The sequence below is a fragment of the Mirounga angustirostris genome, unplaced genomic scaffold, assembly GCF_029215605.1.
Source record: "Mirounga angustirostris isolate CCGP_5_RB_7025 unplaced genomic scaffold, mMirAng1.0.hap1 SCAF_17, whole genome shotgun sequence".
Classification (NCBI taxonomy): domain Eukaryota; kingdom Metazoa; phylum Chordata; class Mammalia; order Carnivora; family Phocidae; genus Mirounga; species Mirounga angustirostris.
Genome location: NW_026991725.1, coordinates 46,724,616 through 46,743,830, shown reverse-complemented (window position 1 = coordinate 46,743,830; position 19,215 = coordinate 46,724,616). Strand labels below are relative to the sequence as shown.

Sequence of the window (19,215 nt, the reverse complement as noted above, 5' to 3'; positions counted from 1 at the left end):
GCGGGAGGATTCCCCGCCCTGCGATCTCAGGGCCCCTCCTCTACACTCCCGACTCCGGCCAGTGGGGGGGTAAAGGGCACTCCCGAGGCCCCCGGCGCCCCCGCCCAACTCCCACGTGGTTTCTCTCGCCAAATTCTCACCCCGAGGCCCCTCCCTCGGCGGCTCCACTGTTGCCATGGCAATTAGGTGGGCGGACAGCCCATCCTATCTAGAGGCCACCCAGTCCTCGCGTGGGGAGTTACCATAACAACCCCCCTAGTAATCGGGGGTTGGGTCCCGCCCCCTTCCCCCGCAAATAGAGGTGGGTGGCTTGATTGGCAGCCGGGCACACGAAAGAGGAGGGAAAGGGAAGGAAGAGCGTCAAAGGAGAGCGAGGAAGGAAATGGGGGAGAGAAAGGGCAAAACGCAGGGGAAGGGAAGGAAACGCGTGTGCGCACGCGCGCCGGCCGGTGGGCGCGCTCCGCGGCCGCCCGGCCGCCGCCCACTTCTGCTCGCCAGGCTCGCGCGGCCGCTCGGTGCTCGCGCGCGCCGGTCGCGCTCGCTCTGTCTCCTGCGCCTGCGCGCAGGTGTCGGCGCCCAGGGGGAGGGGAACCCGGCGCGCTCGCGTCACGTTCCCTCGTCCGCCCTCCCGGCGCGCGGCCACTCCGCGCCTGCGCAGGAGAGGCGGGAGGCTCGGGTTGCGGGCTCCGGGCGCTAGCTCCTGTCAGTCGGTGGGTCGGTCCTCCCGCCGGCCCTCCCCCTCCGCGTCCTCCGGCGGAGGCGCGGCGGAGTCCGCCCCCGGGGTCCCCCGATGGGGGAGAAGCGGCGACGGCGGCAGCGGAATAACCGAGCCGGAGCGTGAGCGGCCCCGGGGCCCGGCTGCCCGCGGAGGCCATGGGCGACCCAGCCCCCGCCCGCAGCCTGGACGACATCGACCTGTCCGCCCTGCGGGTGAGCGCGCCGCCCCCAGCCTCGCCCCGGTTCCTGCCCCCGGGCGCCCCCGCTGCGGGGCCCCCGCCCTCGGCTCCCCTTCTCGGAGCGCGCGCTGCAGATCCCGGGAGCCGGGTCGGTCCCCGCCCTTGCTGCCCCGCCCCCACACCCCCCTGCCCCTCGGCCCGCACGCGGCCGGCCCCCCTCCCCCGCCCGCTCCCCCCCGCCCCAGCCCCGCCACCTGCGGAGTCTCGCCGCCGGTGCCCCTCCCAGCCTCTCCCCAGCCTCGCCCGTACTTGTGTCTCCCTCCCCCTCGCCCTCCCCCCTCGGCGCCTCGGGCTTTGCCTTTGCCGCTGCCTTGACAGCCTCCCCCTCCTCGCCCACCCCCGGACCGCCCCGCGCCCCTGGCCGGAATTTCAGCCTGCCGCTCTGCACCCCGCGCCTCCTGCGGTCGCCCTCGTCCCCGGGCTCCGCTCCGCCTCGGCCTCCTGTCGTGTTCCGAGTGCAGCGGTCCGGAACCGGGCATTTCCGGTCGCAGGGTCCCTGCCTATTGCACGACCAACCCTGCGGCGGTGCGGGGCTGGCGCCGAGGCCAGTGCGGGGGGAGGGGGCGCTGGGTGTCTCCCGAACCCTGGCACGGGCCGCGGAGGGATGTTGCTGTGGACGGACTCACCCAGAACGTGTGGTGGGCGGGGAGGCCCCCCCGGGTGATGGCGATCTCTCAGGGGAGGGGCTCGCTCGGAGAGGGGGTCAGGGGCGGCAGCCACAGCAGGAATTTCTTGGGAATGCCTGTTGATTGTCCCTCTGGGGCACGTGCACGCCCCCATTTGGGAGCTCCCAGGAGCACTTGTGTTGAGCGAGGAGCGCCGGCTTGAGGAGCAACTTAGTGATTTCAAGGTGAACGCTCCACGGCCTGTCCTCCCAGGTGGTGCCCCTCGCGCCTCCTCCACGGGCCGGGGTGTGGGGGGCAGTAGCATGTCCCGGCTCTGGGTTGGCTCTCGATCGGCTTCTCCCGAGGCCCCTGTGTCAACGGTCTGGCTTTGGAGCTAGCCGGGGAACTCGGCCAGTCGTGGGAAAAGGCGGTCAGCCACTTAGGTGCCCCGGATACGCCTGGAGCGGGGAATGGAGGAGAGCAGAGTCATGTCGTTAATTGGGTTTCTCTAGGTGACACAGTTTTCCTTGCCATTCAGGTCATAATTTGTTTGGTGCAGTGTTGGGCTGGGAGACCTGGCTTGCCGGAGATAAGGTGATAGGTTGCTGCGGAGGGAGCCTCAGTGTTGAATTTCATTCTGTGTGTGGGCCCCCGCGCGCGCTGGCAGGCAGAGGTCTGGTGGGCTGTAATACGATGGAATTCCAGGCTCCCCTTACTGTGCTCTGCTCTAGGATGAACCCCCATCTTCCCTTCCCACCTTGGTTGTTGATTAACCCTGGTCACAGGCCCCTGTGGCTCTGGTGGCTGACATACAGTAAAAAAACGGGAGGGTCCAAACCGTGACCTTTGGTTGAAACCCCGCGGAACTCTGCTCTGGCCTCTCCTTTCCTTGAATCCTCCCCTCTCGCCCGGACTTCCCAACCTGGGATTTCCAGCAATTCTGCAAACAGCCTCTGACCTTGGCTGTGGTATTTCCTCTCTGGACTTCTCTGCTAGAAGCCGAGTTAGCCTCCTGCCTCATTCTCCTCTCCCTCCCGTCGGGAGAGGTCTGGAGGGGCCTCAGACCTGCTCCCGGGGCATCTGTCTTTCCTGCCTCCTGCTTCTCAAGGAAGCACTCCCCTTCCCCTCACCCTGCCACCCCATTACCGCAGGGCAGGAGGGAGGGCTGTGCTTTCTTTGAAACCGGGCTAGGGAGGGCCTCCTTTCTCCTTGCTGCTGACCTTTTCTCGGTGCCTGTCCCCTCTGCTCCACCTCCAGAGCCGCTGTGGCCCTGGAGCGGCGGCTCACTCATCTCCTGTTCTGTCCCTGTCTGTTCTCCAGTGGGAACCGGCAGCCTGGAGAATTAGCAGAGCCTGTTTCCCTCTCCTACAGCATCTTGTGTTGGGGGCCCGGGGGCGGGGGGATGAGAGGCGAACATGTTCACTTAGTAGCTGGCCTTGCAGAGCCCACGTTCTTTCTCCTCTTGTTTCGGGAGAAGGTTTGGTTTTCAGCTGGTGATGAGAGTAATAGTCTGACGGGGCCAGATTGAATGGCACTGAGCTCCTAGCTCCGTGTGGAAAGGCCAGTGGGCCTGCCGCTTTGTGAGCACGGGCGCACTTGACCTCTGAGGCTCCATTTCTCCCCCAGCCCAGTAGCGTGGGGCTGCGGACTTCTGCTTTCAAGTCCCGGCTTTGTCACTCACTGTGTAACTGTGTCGGATTCTGCAGAGAGTCCTCCGTCCTGGCTCTGGGGGGGGGGGGATCTCAGAGGGGCTGCAGACTCAGCGAGTCCCGCCGGGGGAGTCTTGGGTCCCGGTGGCTGGCACATGGGGACGTTTTGCTGCTCCTGTCATCAGATGGCAGTCAGAGATGCCTTCCAGCGCCGCTGCATCCGAAATAGCACCGCTTCCCCCGCTTTATTTCTATGGGAGTTTTATATAGCATTCCCTTAGTCTGCTTTCTTTTACTTCATCGTATTTATCACCGGCAGACAGATGTATTTGTTCTTATCAACCTCGACGAGAACGTGAGGCCAGTGGAAGCCAGGATTTTGACCGTCCGGCTCATTTTTGCGTGCCAGTCTGTATCGGGGTTCTGCACGTGGCAGAGGCTCAGTGGTTGTTGAATAAACGTGTCTTGTGACAAGGGAGAGCTCTCAGCACAAAGCTTGCTCAGAGAGAGCATCCAGTAAATGTCATGCTTGCTAGGCGTCCTCTTGCCCCTCTTCTGTGGACACACAAGGATACCTCTTCGGAGTTGGTTTTGGGATGAGACCTTGTCTGGTGGTGAACAGAGTTCTGGAAGCCTCCGTCTGCGTGTGATGCCCTTGAAGTAAACTTAGGACCATCCAAGAGAAAACACGGGCCTCTTGCTTCAGACCTTCTCTGTGTCCAAGCGTGGTGACGTTCCAGAAGAATCTTCTGACCTGTGGCTCTTGGCTTCCCACAAAGGATAAGTCTCGGTCAGCCGGATGGGACAAGGAGGGAGCAGACCCCAGGCTGACCTCTTTCCTTTGGCATCGCTCCTTTCGGCTGACCCACTTCATAAATCAAACACCTTCTTTTTCCTGTCCGATCAGCTGGAAGTTTTAGGCTGTGCTGTCCTTGAAACTGTGGAGCCCTGCTCCGTGTCACCGTGTCGAAGTAATGTCATGGCGCCCAGTCAGGAGGGTCCTGTTGCCGGGTCGTCGTGCAGACAGAGATGTCCCTTTCCAAATGACTTCGTGTTGTTGTGTCTGTTTTTTGGAGAAGCCTCTTGCCCCCTCTCCTGTCCCGTGAGGCCACGGGGCCAGCCCCGCTGGGAGAACCGGCAGCTCTGGGCCTGCGTTTCCGGGCTGCCGAGCACCGTCCGGCCAGTGGGTTCTGATGTGCCTGCTGCCCAGCTGTGGACAGGGAGCCGGGGGGAGGGCAGCGGGGAGCAGGGCTGCTTCCGCAGAACGATGGAAGGGCGGTTGCAGAGGAGTTTGCTAGAACCAGCTGTTCAGCCGTTCGCCCCGCACGCTCTCTCTGCTGGCGGACAGAACGGATCGCCGGGGCCCTTAGTGATACGTGGAGGGGACGGTGTGTGGGAAAGTGGGCTTCCGACAGTGACACAGCAGGTCAGCAAGGTTGCCGGCTGGCCCCAAGAGCCCCGCGGACACCACGCCGTGTGGAACCCTAATGTCAAGCCTGGCCTCCGTCCCTTCGACTTGGGACTGCGTGCCTCAGACGGGGCAGCTCACGCAGCTTGGATACGTAGTGTCCTCCCCTGTCATTTTGGGACAAGATGGCAGGAAGAGTGCAGCCGCTCTTCACAAGCTCGTACTCGGGCCTGGGTCTCTAAGTGAGGAATGTGGAGGTAACCTCTCTACCCAGAAACACAAAACAGGCCTGGGGCCAGAGAGCGTCTCCAGAAGCCTTCTGAGAGCCGGCCTGACCAATCTTGCTGGCTCCGGACAGAGGTGTGCCGGACGAAGTGACGGATGACGCCCCTTCCTGCGTCAGTCACCCAGCACTGGCAGGCGGCTGTTTGGAGAACCAGGTTCTGGGTGCTGTGGGCAGGGTGACTCGTTGGGCTCGGTACTGCATGAAGCTGTGGAATCAGCTCTGGTGCATCCACCTCAGACGTGCTTTTGCAAGCTCAGGCTCCCCCTTTCCTTCTTTCCTTTTTATTTTTTTGAGGTTTATTTATTTCAGAGAGAGTGGGGGGAGCAGAGGGAGAGAATCTTCAAGCAGACCCCCTGCTGAACACGGAGTCCCACTCGGGGCTCCATCCCACAACCCATGATACCGTGACCTGAGCCAAAACCAGGAGTCGGGCGCTTAACTGACTGAGCCACCCAGGCGCCCCGTCAGGCTCCCCCTTTCTTTTTTTTTTTTTTTCCGCTGTTCGCATTTTATTGGCTCAGGGGAGGGGCCTCCTCCATGTCACCGGGGGTGCTCACAAGTTCTTCAGCCACTCCAAGCTTGGGCCCTGGAGGTCCCGGGGGCGGCTCGCACGTCGGGCATGTTCCCATCATCTCGGAGGGGCACTGGATAGTTGTAGGGCGTGGCCTGGTTGATCATGGTGGCGTATTTGGTGAGGGGGCTGAGGGTGGGCAGAATTAGAGCAAGGCCCCCGGTGGTGAAGGACGTGACCAGCACCAGCTCCTAGGCCCAGGCATCCTTAAGGAAGGTGGCGAGTTTCCCGGCCACCTTGGTCGCAGCGGCGGCGGCGGCCAGGCTCCCCCTTTCTTAACTGGTGCTGCTCTCCTCAGTGTCTTGGAATCCTCAAGGTTGGGAAGTTTTTATTCAGTCTGAGTCCCGTGAATTAAAGCGATTTTCTGTTGTCCTGTCTTCAGTCATCTTGAAATCTGATGCCCAGTCCTTTCTCCTCCCCAGGCATCTGCTTTACACCCCCAACTCCCTCCGTCTTTCCTGGGTTGCAGAAGCAGAATGAAAAGTAGTCAGGTTAATAAGTCACCTTTCGAAACGTTTCCTGAATGCCCCCAGAATATAGGGAGATACAAACCTTACTTGGTAGCAGACGTGGGCCCTGGCCACACCCACGTTCATTCTCTCCCCTCTCCTGTTCTTCCTGCCATTCTCCTCCTAACCGGCCCGTCCTTGACTAGAGTCTGGGATTCTTCCATCCACAGGAAGCTCTTCTAGAGGCTAATTGAGAAGGTACTTGAGGCTTTTTGTTCTTTCTCAGGGTAGGGAATGGTACACGGAGGAGAGAAGGAAAGGATGGAATTCCAGTGACCCAAGGAGCCCCTGGAGATTTCAGTCCAGGGGCCAGACAGCCCGAGGATGTGCTTGGTAACTGTGCTAGGCTTCCTGTTTTGTTTATGGAAAGATCTGGAACTAGGCACAGAGGGCACATTGATGTACAAGATAGACTGGGTTTTCCTGCAGTCTAGGAGTGGGGAGAGACATTAACAAAATAATAACCATACGCGTGTATGTATACGGTTACGTATGTAATTGCAAACGTGATAAAGACTGTGCAGAAAACTTTAGTATGCCATGGGCGGGTATAGCAAGAATCATTCTTACTTTTTATAAGACAAAAATATTTGGTTGGTCGATCGAGAGAGAAACAGATTACATGTCTGAAAACTGAGCTGGTGTTGCCACAGAAAGAGCAGGCAGAGGAGAACCAGCGGGTAGTTTGGTGACGGCCGGAATCGGGAGACCCTGGAATGGGGCCATGCTTAGGGTGGAGCGTTTAGTCAACAACCAAGCGCCCGGGGCCTGAGGATGGGGTGGGAACTCCAGGCTTCATGTCCAGAAGGATTTCTTCAGAACCTTCCTGTGGGAGGAACAAAGGAGTTGGTTTTGAAGGGTAAAGGACTGCACATGCGAGGGACGTACGACTAAACCGACCCTCATGTTTACTTACTGGGGGTAGGGTCTCAGCACGGGGTCAGTGTGAACCACGCGTCATCACGCGCAGAGGGTGGGTGGGTTGCTCCTTGTCTGGAGCGGGTGTGTGAGGGACAAGGGTTATCACTGGACACATTATCTTAGGTTTGTAAGAAGGGCGTATGCAGCGAAGGTATGCAGCGTGATGTGCTCGTACTGTATACAGGGAAGTGATTACTACCTTCCGGCCAATTCGCATTCCCGTCTCACACAGTCACCCGCGTGGGGGTGGGGGACGGGGGTGTCACCAGGGGCCGTGAGCCTGAGTGCTGGCTGGCGTTGGAAGGTAGGTGAGTCTCCCAGAAATAAACACAGGCGGGCCCGGCCCTGGGCCTGCTCTTGCTCTCACGGGCTGTGGGAAGTGGGATCCTTCCCAGCGTCTAGGTAGATGCTGTATATAAATAGATGCGGGTCTCAGTTGACATTGTGTGCAAGTAAAGGATGAGTGGGGTGTGCAGGGGGACTGTTCGTGGATTTGCACGTTTGAAGTGAAGCAGAGCTGCGGAAGCCACAGTCCTGGGCTTCTTGGGGGAGCCAGACGCCAGGAGAAGCTTTGGTGTCGGGAGGGTGGGCCGTAGAGTGCTTGGTGGTACAGCCTATGGGAGGAGCCCTCGTGGGCAGAGAGGGATGAATGGAGGACAAGGAGGGGACTCCGCCTAGGAAACGCGGAGTGGCTGGTGAGGGAGGAGGCCAGAAGGCCCTGGACAGCGGAGGTGGTTAGACTGCAGACTCAGCGGGGAAGTGCGTGTCCCCACAGCAGGAGAGTCTGCAGGGCCCACCCGAGAGCCCCCCAGCACCCTGAGCTCCTGGCACTCGGAGCCCCCGGTACCTCGTGTCCCCTGGCATCCGCAGCCCCCAGCACCCTGAGCTCCCGGCACCTGGAGTCAGGGCTGCAGGGAAGCAGGTCCACCTCCTGGCCTGTGGGACGAGAAGGCCCCTGGGAGCAGGCCTGACCTGGGCTGGCCTTCTGGGGGAGAGTGGGGGATCCTCACGCCCTTCTCCACCGGGAACCATCTGGGGAGAGGATTGGAGGGGCTTGTGTTGCTGAACCGCTCCCGGAAGCACCGGTTTGGAGTTTTCCGTGAACAGCGAGCCTTTCAGGGACAGATCGAGGATCAGCAGGGCTGCGGGAAGAGAAGGCCACCTTCTCAAGCCACCTCAACTTCTGCTTTCTGCCAAAGCCTCTCCTGACCGTGCCCACCCTCACCGGTCACCTCCTCCTTCTCACAGACCCCGAAATTCAGCATTTGACTACGTCCTGCCTCATATCGAATGTTGTTTCACGGTCTTGTCTGTCCCAGCGCTTCCTTAGGTAGAGGACCATGACCCTTCCTTCCTGTTGATCCCTCACAGAGCACGTAGCAGGGCCCAGGAACCACTGGCTTAGCGGGAGATGCAGCTCCGAGCATTGCTGCGACCTGTGCTCTCCCGCTAGATCTGACCTGCAGGCAGCGGAGCGCACCCCGCGTACCCTGCCCGGGTCCCTTACTCGGTGGTCCTCGGCCGGGGCGGCGCTGCCCTCCCCCCAGGGGCGTCCGGAAACGCTGTCACTGTGTGTACAGAGCATCGGGGACGTTAATGCCCTGAGTGTGGGCAGCGCAGGGGAGAATCGCTTTTCCACCCAGGTTACCTGGCGTGGGCTCGGGATGGGCCAGGCCAAGTCCCCTGCTCGCCCGAGCTCTGGGTGGACAGAGGGATGCAGGCCGTACATGGCCTTGCGCCCGGCACCCATCTGCCCTGACAGCTTTTGTGTGTCTGCCCGCACACCTCCAAAGGTAAAGTGGGCAGGCTCCAAGCCAGGCTGGAAGGAAGACGATTTTCGTGTTCTCTCTTTACCACCCTCCCACTCTTTCTTTCAAGGCACATTTGTGAGAAGGTGGCTGAAGCGTGTAGTACTTGGTCTTTAATTCTGAGCGGCTTGGGAAGGAGTCTTCAAGAAAACCAGCAGGAGCGCCCCACTGCCCAGCAGGCAGAAGCAGGTGCGCCCCCGGGGTCCGGGACAGGAGGCCAGCGCACTGGTCTTTCCTCTCGGGTCTTTGCACTCCCAGGTTGGCCCCTGGGAGGCAGAGGTGTGGCGAGCGAGCACCATGACTCAGATTGCATAGGGAGGAAGGCAACTTGCCTCGGTACGCTTGGGGGTGGGTGAGGGGCGGGGGGTAGAGCAGCGATGGGGACAAGCTGGTAAAGCCCAGGGACAGGGCTGCCACCTACCTCTCGCTGCCTCTCAACTTGGCGGGCCCCTGGCCTTGTCTCGCCGGGGTGTGGAGGCGCCGCGGTCCTCTGACCCGAACACGGTCCCTCCCTCTGGAAGCCACCTCGGGCCCACGTGTCGAACGAACAACACTGGGTGTGTGGGGGGGGGACAGGCAGCATGTGGCCCCACGGTTTGTCGTTCCTTTGCCCTTTGGACTCCCAGCGAGCCCCTTTTCTCTTCCGTCAGTTTGATCCAAGTCATTTCCGTTTTATTTTATTTATTTTTTTCCAAAGATTTTATTTATTTGAGAGAGAGAGAGACAGCAAGAGCAGGAACACAAGCAGGGGGAATGGGAGAGGGAGAAGCAGGCTTCCCGCGGAGCAGGGAGCCCGATGCGGGGCCGATCCCAGGACCCCGGGATCATGACCTTAGCCGAAGGCAGACGCTTAACGACTGAGCCACCCAGGTGCCCTGTCATTTCCGTTTTAATGTGGGTTCGTCACAGAAGGGCTTTTGGGGTTGGAATAAGAACAATAAGGAACACCTAAGTGTGCAGTAGGTTCTGTGCTTACATAATCTCGCCAGCCCTCACGGTAGCCCTTCAGAGCGGGCGACCTCCTCCCTGTCAAGGCTCAGAGAACGTGGGGAGTCCCAGGACCTTGTCTGGGGTTGGATGGCCAGGACGTGGCAGATCTCGGAGTCAGACTCGGGTCTGACTCACTCTGCACAGCCTGAGCATGTTGGCGCCCCTGCTGCCAGCCTACTCTGGGGGGCAGGGCGGGTGCGCGCGGAGGAGAGGGCACGGCGTGGCTCGCGTCCTACACCGTGTGTGTGGGCAGCGTGGTTTTCTCCTTGCTTCCCTTGGGAATGCCTGTGGTGGCGGGCCGTGTGGGCTCGCGCGGGGACGGCCACTGTCCGTGGGTCTGTGCTCGCGTCGTCTGTGGCCTGCCTCGTGGGTTGGAGACAGCCTGTGTGAGATGTGGTTCCTGCCCTTGAGGAGCCCACGGTCTGGATCTGGGTCTTGGTAGAGGACAGGCTTTATTCAGAAACGTGGGGCATGTTTTGAGAAGAGGGAGTGAGACATTAGCCTGGGTCTTTGAGGACTGCAGGTGGGTTGGCATTGGTGGGCTCGGGCCAGGTATACGAAACTTCACGGGGCCTGTGCCCGGGATGGATAGAGATTTCGGGGTGATGGGCTTCTGGACAGAGCACTCTGATGCCAGGAGGGAAAGACGGGAGACGTACACAAGAATCCAGAAGATTGGGTCATCTTGGGTGGCTGAGTCTATTGAGCGTCCGATTCTTGGTTTCATTCGACTCAGGTTGTGATCTCGGGGTCGTGAGATCGAGCCCCATGTTGCATGGAGCCTGCTTGGGATTCTCTCCCTCTCTCCCTCTGTCCCCCCCAACCCTGTGCTCGCTCTCTTAAGAACGCTCTGCTCTCTCTATGTGTATATTAAATAAATATTTCTTTTTTTAAGATTTTATTTATTTATTTGACAGAGACACAGCGAGAGAGGGAACACAAGCAGGGGGAGTGGGAGAGGGAGAAGCAGGTTCTCCGCAGAGCAGGGAGCCTGATGCGGGGCTCGATCCCAGGACCCCGGGATCAGGACCTGAGCTGAAGACAGACGCTTAACGACTGAGCCACCCAGGCACCCCGATTTTATCTTTTTTTTAATTTAAAGATTTTATTTATTTATTTGACAGAGACACAGCAAGAGAGGGAACACAAGCAGGGGGAGCGGGAGAGGGAGAAGCAGGCTTCCCGCCGAGCAGGGAGCCCAATGCGGGACTCGATCAGACGCTTAACGACTGAGCTACCCAGGCATCCCTTAAATAAATAAATCTTACCAAAAAAAAAAAAGAATCCAGAAGATTTCGTTTGGAAGAGAGTTGAATGATTCAGGAAAGAGGCCTGTTCTTCGGCAGGAAGAGAGGAAGACTGTGTCACTCCTCCCTTTAAAAAAACGTTCTTTACCGTAGTTGCATATACATAACATTTTACCATCTTAGCCAGGTTAAGGGTGCTGAGCAGGCGCACTAAGTACCCTCACGTTGTGTGCCCATCCCAGACAGGAGCTCTGTCCCCGCTCCGCAGCCCCAGCCCCAGGACCCACCACTTGCCACCTGTCCCCCCCGTGCCCCCGTTTTGTGTGTGCAGAGCTGAGCGAGCGGAGGGGGGCCTGACACAGCAGATGCCTAACACTTGCGGGGTCAGGTGAGGTGGCCCGGAGTCCCAGAAGTCGCCCCGAACACGTCCATCCCTCCTGCTGGGCGGCCCACCTGGCCTCTGAGGGGGATTTTAAATGAAGCCAGGCCTGGAAAGAGAAGTTAAGGGGTTCTCGGCCACCCCCCCCCCCGCCCTGTTTCTGGTTCTGCTGTGTTGGCGTTCACCGTTGTGCTCGGCTCAGCTCCGACTTCTCGTCCTGGGGGCCGGTGGGCCCACTAGAGTGGGTTGGAAGGGCCGTTGGGGGGGGGTGGTAACAAACTGCAGCAGCATTTCTGCACTTGTGCGTGGGGGCCAGATGCCCCTCGAAGCGGGAGAAAACCAGCCATTGATGAGTTCTGTGGCCCGGGGGGCTTAGGCCTTCCTGTGTTCCCCGTTCCCGAGGGTCCCCGAGGGTGGCCAGGGGTGCGGCTCTGGCTGGAAGCTGTGGTCAGCGAACGCGTATTTGTGCATGGCTAGGAACCATTCTAGGCCCCAAAAGTTCAGACACAGGCAACATCCTGTCAAGGAGGGAGGTTTTTGGTGCCGGGTGGTGGGTGGCTAGTGCGCCACGATGCGTCTCCTGTGGGATGAAGGGCCACCGGAAAGGCCTAAATACGTATGGGGCGAGGGGGTGGTGAGCTGCTAGAGATGTTTGGGGGAAACCATGGGCAGCCCTGAGGCCCCTTTGACGGCCCGTCCTGGGCCTCCAGCCTGGAGGGTGTGGAGCCGGGTCAGCCTGCCTCTGGGGTGCCCGCGGCCCTGGACAGGCCTGGAGCGTGACCTGGACTTGAGCTGGGTTTCTTAGGATAGAGGTGGTCAGTGCAGTGGCCTGCCCAGCCTCCTGGCCTTCCTCTGGCCACACCATTTGCCATTTCCTCACTGCCCTTCAAGGGGAAGGAGGGAAAAAGGCAGGAGAGGCGGGCTTGGGACTCGAGTCACCCAGGAGGAGAAGGGGGGCAGGAGAGCCCCGTGTTGCAGAGAGGCCTGCCTTCCAGGTGGGAGTGTGCCTGCACTTCAGGGACCGTCTCCCGAGTCCGCTAGCACCCAGGGGCAGGGCAGCACGGCCAGGTGACTGACCTGGGGAGACGGGTCGGGCCTGGGCTGGTGGGGCCTCCCCTGTCGCCACTCGCCCTAAGGGCACCCTTGGAGACAGAGTCGGACTCCCGCCCGAGTTCCAGCACTTACTGGGCGACCATTGGCAAGGTCATCACTACGCCCACGCCTCACTTGTGTCGAATGAGGGCGGCAGGGCCACCGCATGGGGCTGCTGTAACGCGTGGGTGACTGCCAGCTGGGGGTGGGAGCGGGCCAACTGAGCTTAGGCAAGAAAGGGCGTCTCCTGGGGTCTGTGGGCATGCCTGTCCTCCTTGGCGTGGCGTTTGGGAAAGAAGCCCGCCTCGGCTGTGGGTGGTGAGTCACCGAGCCCCCAGGTGGGGGTGTGGCTGGCTTCCCTTTCCCTGCCCTAGAGCCTCCCACCATCCCCTGAAAGGCCTCCCGCTTCCCTGGAAGAGACACCAGCTGCGAAATCTAGGGTCTGAGCTAGAAACTCCTGTCTGTCCTGCCCCCTGAGTCAGGAGGCCCGAGCCCTGCCCTGGGCCTCACCCTGGCCGCCCTGAGGGGGACGCCTGGCTTTGTTAGGGTGTGAGACCCGGGACCTTGGTTCAGAAAGCTGCAAAGTGCTTAGTGAAAGGCTCGATTGTGGACTCCAGGCTGGATGCTGGGGCAGCCGGGCTCCCCCGGGCCGAGAGAGTGAAGGCTTTCCTGCCCCAGAGCCTGGAACCTTCCAGACCCCCAGCAGGCCTTCCCTGGCCCCCTGTGCCGCAGGGACCTCACCTTAGTCCTTCCTTGCTTCCCGCAAGCTCGGTGAAGGAGGGCGCCGCTCAGTTCTGTTCGTCACCATGGTTGGGTGTCCAGCAGGTGCTCGGTGTTGGCTGACCGAACGCATGAACTGGTTCACCAGGCCCCAGCCTGGCGGGAATGCGGCCAGGGAAGGTTCTGAGGAGACCGAGTGAAAAGTTGGGGAGCCTGTCGTCTCCATCCTGCTGGTCAGGAAGTCCTCCTGTGTCATCTGCGTCCCTGCAGCTGTCATTCATTCTGAGTTGGCCCTTGGTGGGGCCTCCACCCTGTGAAGAGCAGCCCTGGTCTTCCTTTCCCAGTCTGGTTCCCTGTGCCTCCCTCCACCTGCTGTGCGGCCTGGCTCAGCTCTGTGCCCTCTGCCCTCCCTGCGCTTCCCGCGGGCTCCTTCGACGCCCCCTTGCCGTTCGGGGGGGCGGGTTCTCTCCCCAGGGTCCCCCTCACCGCCCCTGGTGGGCCTCCCGTCTGGAACCGTTTTTACTTACTTATTTATTATTATTTTTTAAAAGTAACCTCTCTGCCCAGCGTGGGGCTCGAACTCACAAGCCTGAGATTCGAGATTGGAGACTGGTTCTGGCGCTGAGCCAGCCGGGCACCACCCCTGGGATTAGAAGCAGTGTGGGGACAGACAGGCCACACAGGTCCCCTGGTCCCTTCCCTCGGGTCTGTGGACACCTGACTCCCCCGGGAGGAGGTTGGCAATGAGGTATAACGATTTGTTTGTGCTACAGGGGAAAACCCGCATGGGAAGCCTCATTATTATCCAGCCCCTGATTACGGCCGTCCTCCTCCGTGAGCTCCCTGAGCTCCCTGTCTGCCGGGCTGAACGGGCTTCCCCCTCCCATCCCGGGCTTCCCCCTCCCATCCCGGGCTTCCCCCTCCCAGCCCGGCCCGCCCGCCTCCCCCCTGCCGCTGCCTCTTCCTCTCCTCCCCTTCCCCCTCTTCCCCTCCTCCCCCTCCCTCCTCTTCCCTCTCCTCCCCCTCCTCCTCCCCCTCCCCTCCTCTTCCTTCTCTTTCCCCTCCCCCTCCTCCTCTCCCTCCTCCTTTCACAGGGACAACCCTCCTCCCAGCCCCTCTCAGCCCTGCCTCCAGGGCCCTCAATCTGCCCGCCGCCCCCCAATCTTTCACCTGTCCTACACTCGGTTCTGCTTTTGACTGGTTTCTCCTCTCCTGTGTCGGCCACTCTTCACCCCAAATCCCGGAGACACCAACAGTGTTAATAAGTCACCTTTCGGCACAGTTTTCCCTTGCTCTCTGGGAGGCAGTCTCTTCATAATGATTTTGTGCAAATTTGTACACTTGGTGGATTTCAAAATGTTTTCACATCCAAGAATTCTTGTGATGGGATTGGGTAGACAAGGAGATGGGGGTCTCCGAGGTGAAGTGACCTGCTGGTTTGCCCCCTTCACATGGAGGCTTCAGACCGGCGCCAGCCCTTGTGGGTCTCAGTGGGGCATACACACCAGCCCGGTCTCACCCAGCCCAGCCTCTGCCTGCTTCTTTCTCCTTTCGCCTCCAGGACGCTAGCCCTGGATCTCTTCTTGCCTGCTGGCTTCCCACAGTCTTTGGATCCTTATTAACGTTCTCGTTTGGGGGCGCCTGGCTGGCTCAGTTGGTAGAGCGAACATGCAACTCTTAATCTCAAGGTTGTGAGTTCAAGCCCCATGTTGGGTGCGGAGCCTACTTAAAGCAAAAGAATCACGTTCTTGTTTGGGTTTTGCCAACTGTATAAGAGTTCGCTGCTTTAACAAAGTCCACTTTCTAGAGATACATAATCACCACACATATAAATTACAGGGCGCTGATTCACGTGACAAAAAGGGATTAGCTTTTAGCAGCTGCTTTAGTGCATAGCTTTTCAGTGAATATTCATGGATTACTTGGGAAGTATGGAGATAAACCCAAAACTAGTGTTAGAAACCATTGATTGCACTAGGGAGGATGGGAGGCTTTCCCAGAGAACACCAGCTCTCTTGCTTTTCTATATTCATTCAACAGACAGGTTCTGAATGTGGCCCTGACCCCTAAGAACAGCCTAGCAGAGGAGACAGTTAAAGACTTAATCACAAAACATGATTGTGCCGCAGAAGGGTCCTGTGGGAGCAGGTGGTCAGCCAGGGAGGCGTCCTGGAGGATGGGCACGGCCCGCGGGTCCGGGGCGGGAGCGGTGTGCTTGGAGGAGTGAGGTGCAGAGCCTCAGCGGTGAGCAGGGGTGTGGTGAGTTAGAAGAGCCTGGGAAAGTCCAGGCAGGGCCTCTCTGCCTCCACCTCTGCCGCAGCAAGAAACAAATGACCCCGAGGCGGGGCTGGCGAGTCTCCAGATGAGCCACACCTGGGAGATCAGCTGGAAGGCGGTCGGGTCTGAGCCTGAGGAAGAGCCTCTTTGGCCTGCAGATGGCAAATGAAATCTCTGGGGATGGGCAGGGCACTGTGGGGCGGGGGACAGCGTGGCGTGGGCCACCAGAAGCCCCCTGGGATTTGCCGTGAGCGCGGGAGTCCCAGCTGCACCGCAGCAAACATTTAAGTCCTTGGAGCCTTGGTTTTCTCATCTGTGAAATGGGCTGACAAGCCCTGCCTGGCTTCCCTGTAGGTCTGAAGTGCAAATGACGTGGTGACTGTGGAGTGCTGGACGTTTGGGTGCTGGCTGTGGTGGCCCCCCGGTGTGAGGTGACGGAGGGGATTCTGCCGGCCGCGGATGGTTCCGTGGCAGGGCCAAGATCAGAGCGCTCCACAGCTTGTGATACTTGAGAAGCACAGCCCCCGGCCTGCGGGCGAGGCTGAGGGAAGACTCGGGAGGCGGCTCCGGGCAGGGGCGAGGCCGGACGGCCGAGGCCAGGGGCTGTCCTCCGGGGCCTGCCCCCCTGTCTGTCCCCCAGAACGCTCTGGGGGCAGGTGGGACCTCAGACACGAGCTGTTTATCTTTTAGGGTTTGGGTTTATTTTTAAATTTCTGACTGTGCTGATGTTTATTTCTTCTTTTCCCTTTCCCCACTTCTCCAGCTCAGCCGCAGAAAGGGACCATCTGTCCCTTGCCTTGCCTGTGGCCATTTTAGAACCCGCACCAGTGCTGGAGTTCTGGCCCCCTCTTCTCCTCCCCTCCCTCCTGCTGCTGACTTCCCCTGCCCTGCCCCCCAGGCTCCGTCTAGGGCCGCTCCAGCTTGCCTCGCCTCCTGCCCCTCCTGCCCGGACCTGCTCTGAGGGTCTGAGGCCACCGTCGGTCTGTGGGGAACCTGGGCCTGGAGGTGGCGGGGGCCTCCCACCTCCTCGCTGCTCATACTGGTTTCCCATCAGAGTGGTACTTGTGTTCATGCGTGTGTCGTGTCCGGACCTGTTTCTGCCTCTGCGTGCGTGCGAGTCCAGGTCACGTGTGTGTGTCCTTCTGGAGGAGAGATTCAAACACTGTTCCTCCCCCCAGCACAGAAACCTTTCCCGGTTCCTTCTGTCCCCTCAGCTCCTAGCGCCTGCTCTGCTCCCTCCCGCCCTGCGCTCCGTGAGCGCCTGAAAGCAAGGGTAGCCGCCCACTGAGGGCCAGCCCTTCCCGGGAACCGGCATCCCCGGAGGCATCCCGGGAATCCGAGGGCCTGTGCAGCCCCAGCAGCCCCGGCGTGGGAGGCAGGGCTGGGCCCGAGCAGAGTGCAGCCCGAGAACCGAGGGGAGGGAGTTTGTGCAGGTTTTAGTTACTACTGGCCGGGGCAGCCGATGGGGCGTCGGTGCCCCTCTCCTGGGTGGGCTTCCTTCCTCACCGGGAGCATGTCCTCTGTGCTTTGGCTTGGAGCCTGCTTCCCCAGGTAGCAATGGGGCCGGCCCAGTCCCCGCCCCCGCCAGGTCGCCAGGGGCATGGGGGACATCTGGGCTCCTGGGGGCCTGCCTCCTGCGGGGGCAGCCACCTGGTGTCTGCTGGGCCAGGAGGAGGAGGAGGTGATCAGATGAGACTCCTGCCACTTCGTGCGCTGGCCCGCATCCAGTCCCCTCCTCCGCGAGCACCCACACACTTCCCCACACCCGCACACCCGCGGAGCTCTCTTGGGCTTGCAGGCGCACAGGCCTCGGGCTGCTCCCGGCTCATTGGAGGATGGCTAGACGGCCACCCTCCTCCCGGGCTTCTGCCCCCTCTGTGGCTCTGCGTGTCCTCACGTGTCCCCGGGGACCTGGACCGAGACCGGGGAGCTGTCAGCCCCGCCCCTCAGCCTCGCCCCTGCCTGGCCCCGGCTTCGCAGCTTCCCCGAGTCCTGTGGTTGGCGATGGGACTGAGGGCGGGCCCGAAGCTTCCTGTGCTTGGCAGCCACTGTGTTAGCATGTAGGCTGCTGGGGTCGTGGGGGTGGCTCTGAGGCCGCCGGTGCCTCGCTCCACGGAGGCTGAGGGCCCCTCTCCAGCCTGGACCTTGGTACCCCGCGGCCTTTGCCCCTCTTCCCCTCTGTGTGGGCCTTCGGGGTCACAGGGAGAGCTCAGGCAGACGGGCCTGTTGTCTCCCTCTGGGAGGCGGACAGAGGGCCGCTGTGCCCAGCCCAGTCTCAGCACCTGGGCCCTGGCAGCCCGCTCGCCCAGGCTCCCCCGGGCTCCCCCAGGTTCTCCCAGGTCCAAGAGTTGTGTGGCTCAGGGGTCTACTGTGCCGCCCTCGTTGGGACCCTCTGTGGACCACGGCTCCCCACTCTTTCCCTAGAGCCCCTTCCCCGTCTGTCTGTCTGCCACAGGTTCTTCTGCGGAGCTCTTGCCCCACCCCCGCAGCCCCGCTTCCTGTCCAGGGCAGGGTGGCACCTCTGGGCCCTGCCTACAGCAGCGGGACCTGCCAGGGCACATCCCAGTGAGTAATCACTGTGGGCCTGCAGCGCAAGACAGACCAGCCCTCCCCCACCCCTCTCCCCAGGCCTTCCGGGTCTCCTTTCTGCCACTCTGGAGCCTTCTAGAATCTCTTGGGAATTCTGAGTGGATGGACCCTTGCAGCTCTGAAATTCTGTAACTCTAAGACCCCGATGGGGGGAGGGGGGAGGGGGTGCCCGGCCGGCTCCATCGGAAGAGCAGTGACTCTTGATCTGGGGTTGTGACTTCGAGCCCCACGTTGGGCGTAGAGCTTACTTTTAAAAAATAAAATCTAGGGGCGCCTGGGTGGCAAAGTCGTTGGGCGTCTGCCTTTGGCTCAGGTCATGATCCCGGGGTCCTGGGGTCGAGCCCCGCATCGGGCTCCCTGCTCCGCGGGAGGCCTGCTTCTCCCTCTCCCGCTCCCCCTGCTTGTGTTCCCCTCTCCCGCTGTGTCTCTCTCTGTCAAATAAATAAAATCTTAAAAATAAAAATAAAAAAAAGGCCCACAGGTCAGCAGAAAAGTCGGGGGGCCGTTTCCCATGTACCTCCCTGTCCCGCCATTGCACAGATGACCCGTCAGCGCGTTCATCCTCTGCTCTCCATGCTGGCGCCTGACTTAGGAGCTCCCAGGAGGCAGAGCCGGGATTTAAGGAGGCCCCGTGTGACAGGCAGGCAGAAGAGCTGTGCTTAGCATTGGAAATAACAGTTTGCATTGTTAAAGGACTTCACAAAACCCTTTATCCCCCGGGGTTCCATCTGCAGGCAGAGCAGACACGGTGGGAGTGCCTCCCGCTTCCCAGACACAGGAAATGTGAAGGACGCTAGAGGAGGCCTGTTGTCAGTGGAAGGGGACCGGAGACCAGGGGTCAACCCTGCCAGGTCTGGGCCACTTCCAGGAAATGTCACCCCTGCCCTAAGGTGCTTGCCGCCCTTTGCCCATTTGCCACCCACCCCTTTCCTCCCAGACTTCAGGGGACCCGGAGCCCTCCTGTCCCTTTTTTTTTTTTTTTAAAGATTTTATTTATTTATTTGACAGAGACAGTGAGAGAGGGAACACAAGCAGGGGGAGTGTTGAGGGAGAAGCAGGCTCCCAAGGAGCAGGGATCCCGATGTGGGGCTCTATCCCAGGACCCTGGAATCACGACCTGAGCCGAAGGCAGACGCGTAACGACTGAGCCACCCGGGCGCCCCCTTCCTGTCCCTTTCTAGGTCCCTGCACGCTAGTCTGTCCGCCCC

At 60.6% G+C, this 19,215-nt stretch overlaps 1 protein-coding gene across 19 annotated transcripts in view; it reads left to right on the top strand.

Moving 5' to 3' along the window:
* The first annotated feature begins 617 nt into the window (after positions 1 to 617).
* MINK1 (misshapen like kinase 1) overlaps positions 618 to 19,215 on the top strand; it is a 43,342-nt gene continuing 24,744 nt past the window's right edge. For 4 of the 19 annotated variants that reach the window (XM_045889964.3, XM_045889966.3, XM_045889963.3 and 1 more), the window contains exon 1: positions 629 to 930. In XM_045889964.3, the coding sequence (XP_045745920.1) occupies positions 874 to 930 (57 nt within the window). In that variant the 5' untranslated portion in view covers positions 629 to 873. Of the gene's footprint in view, positions 931 to 19,215 lie in introns of all 19 variants that reach the window. The other 15 variants (XM_045889957.3, XM_045889953.3, XM_045889948.3 and 12 more) reach the window with 9 other exon arrangements.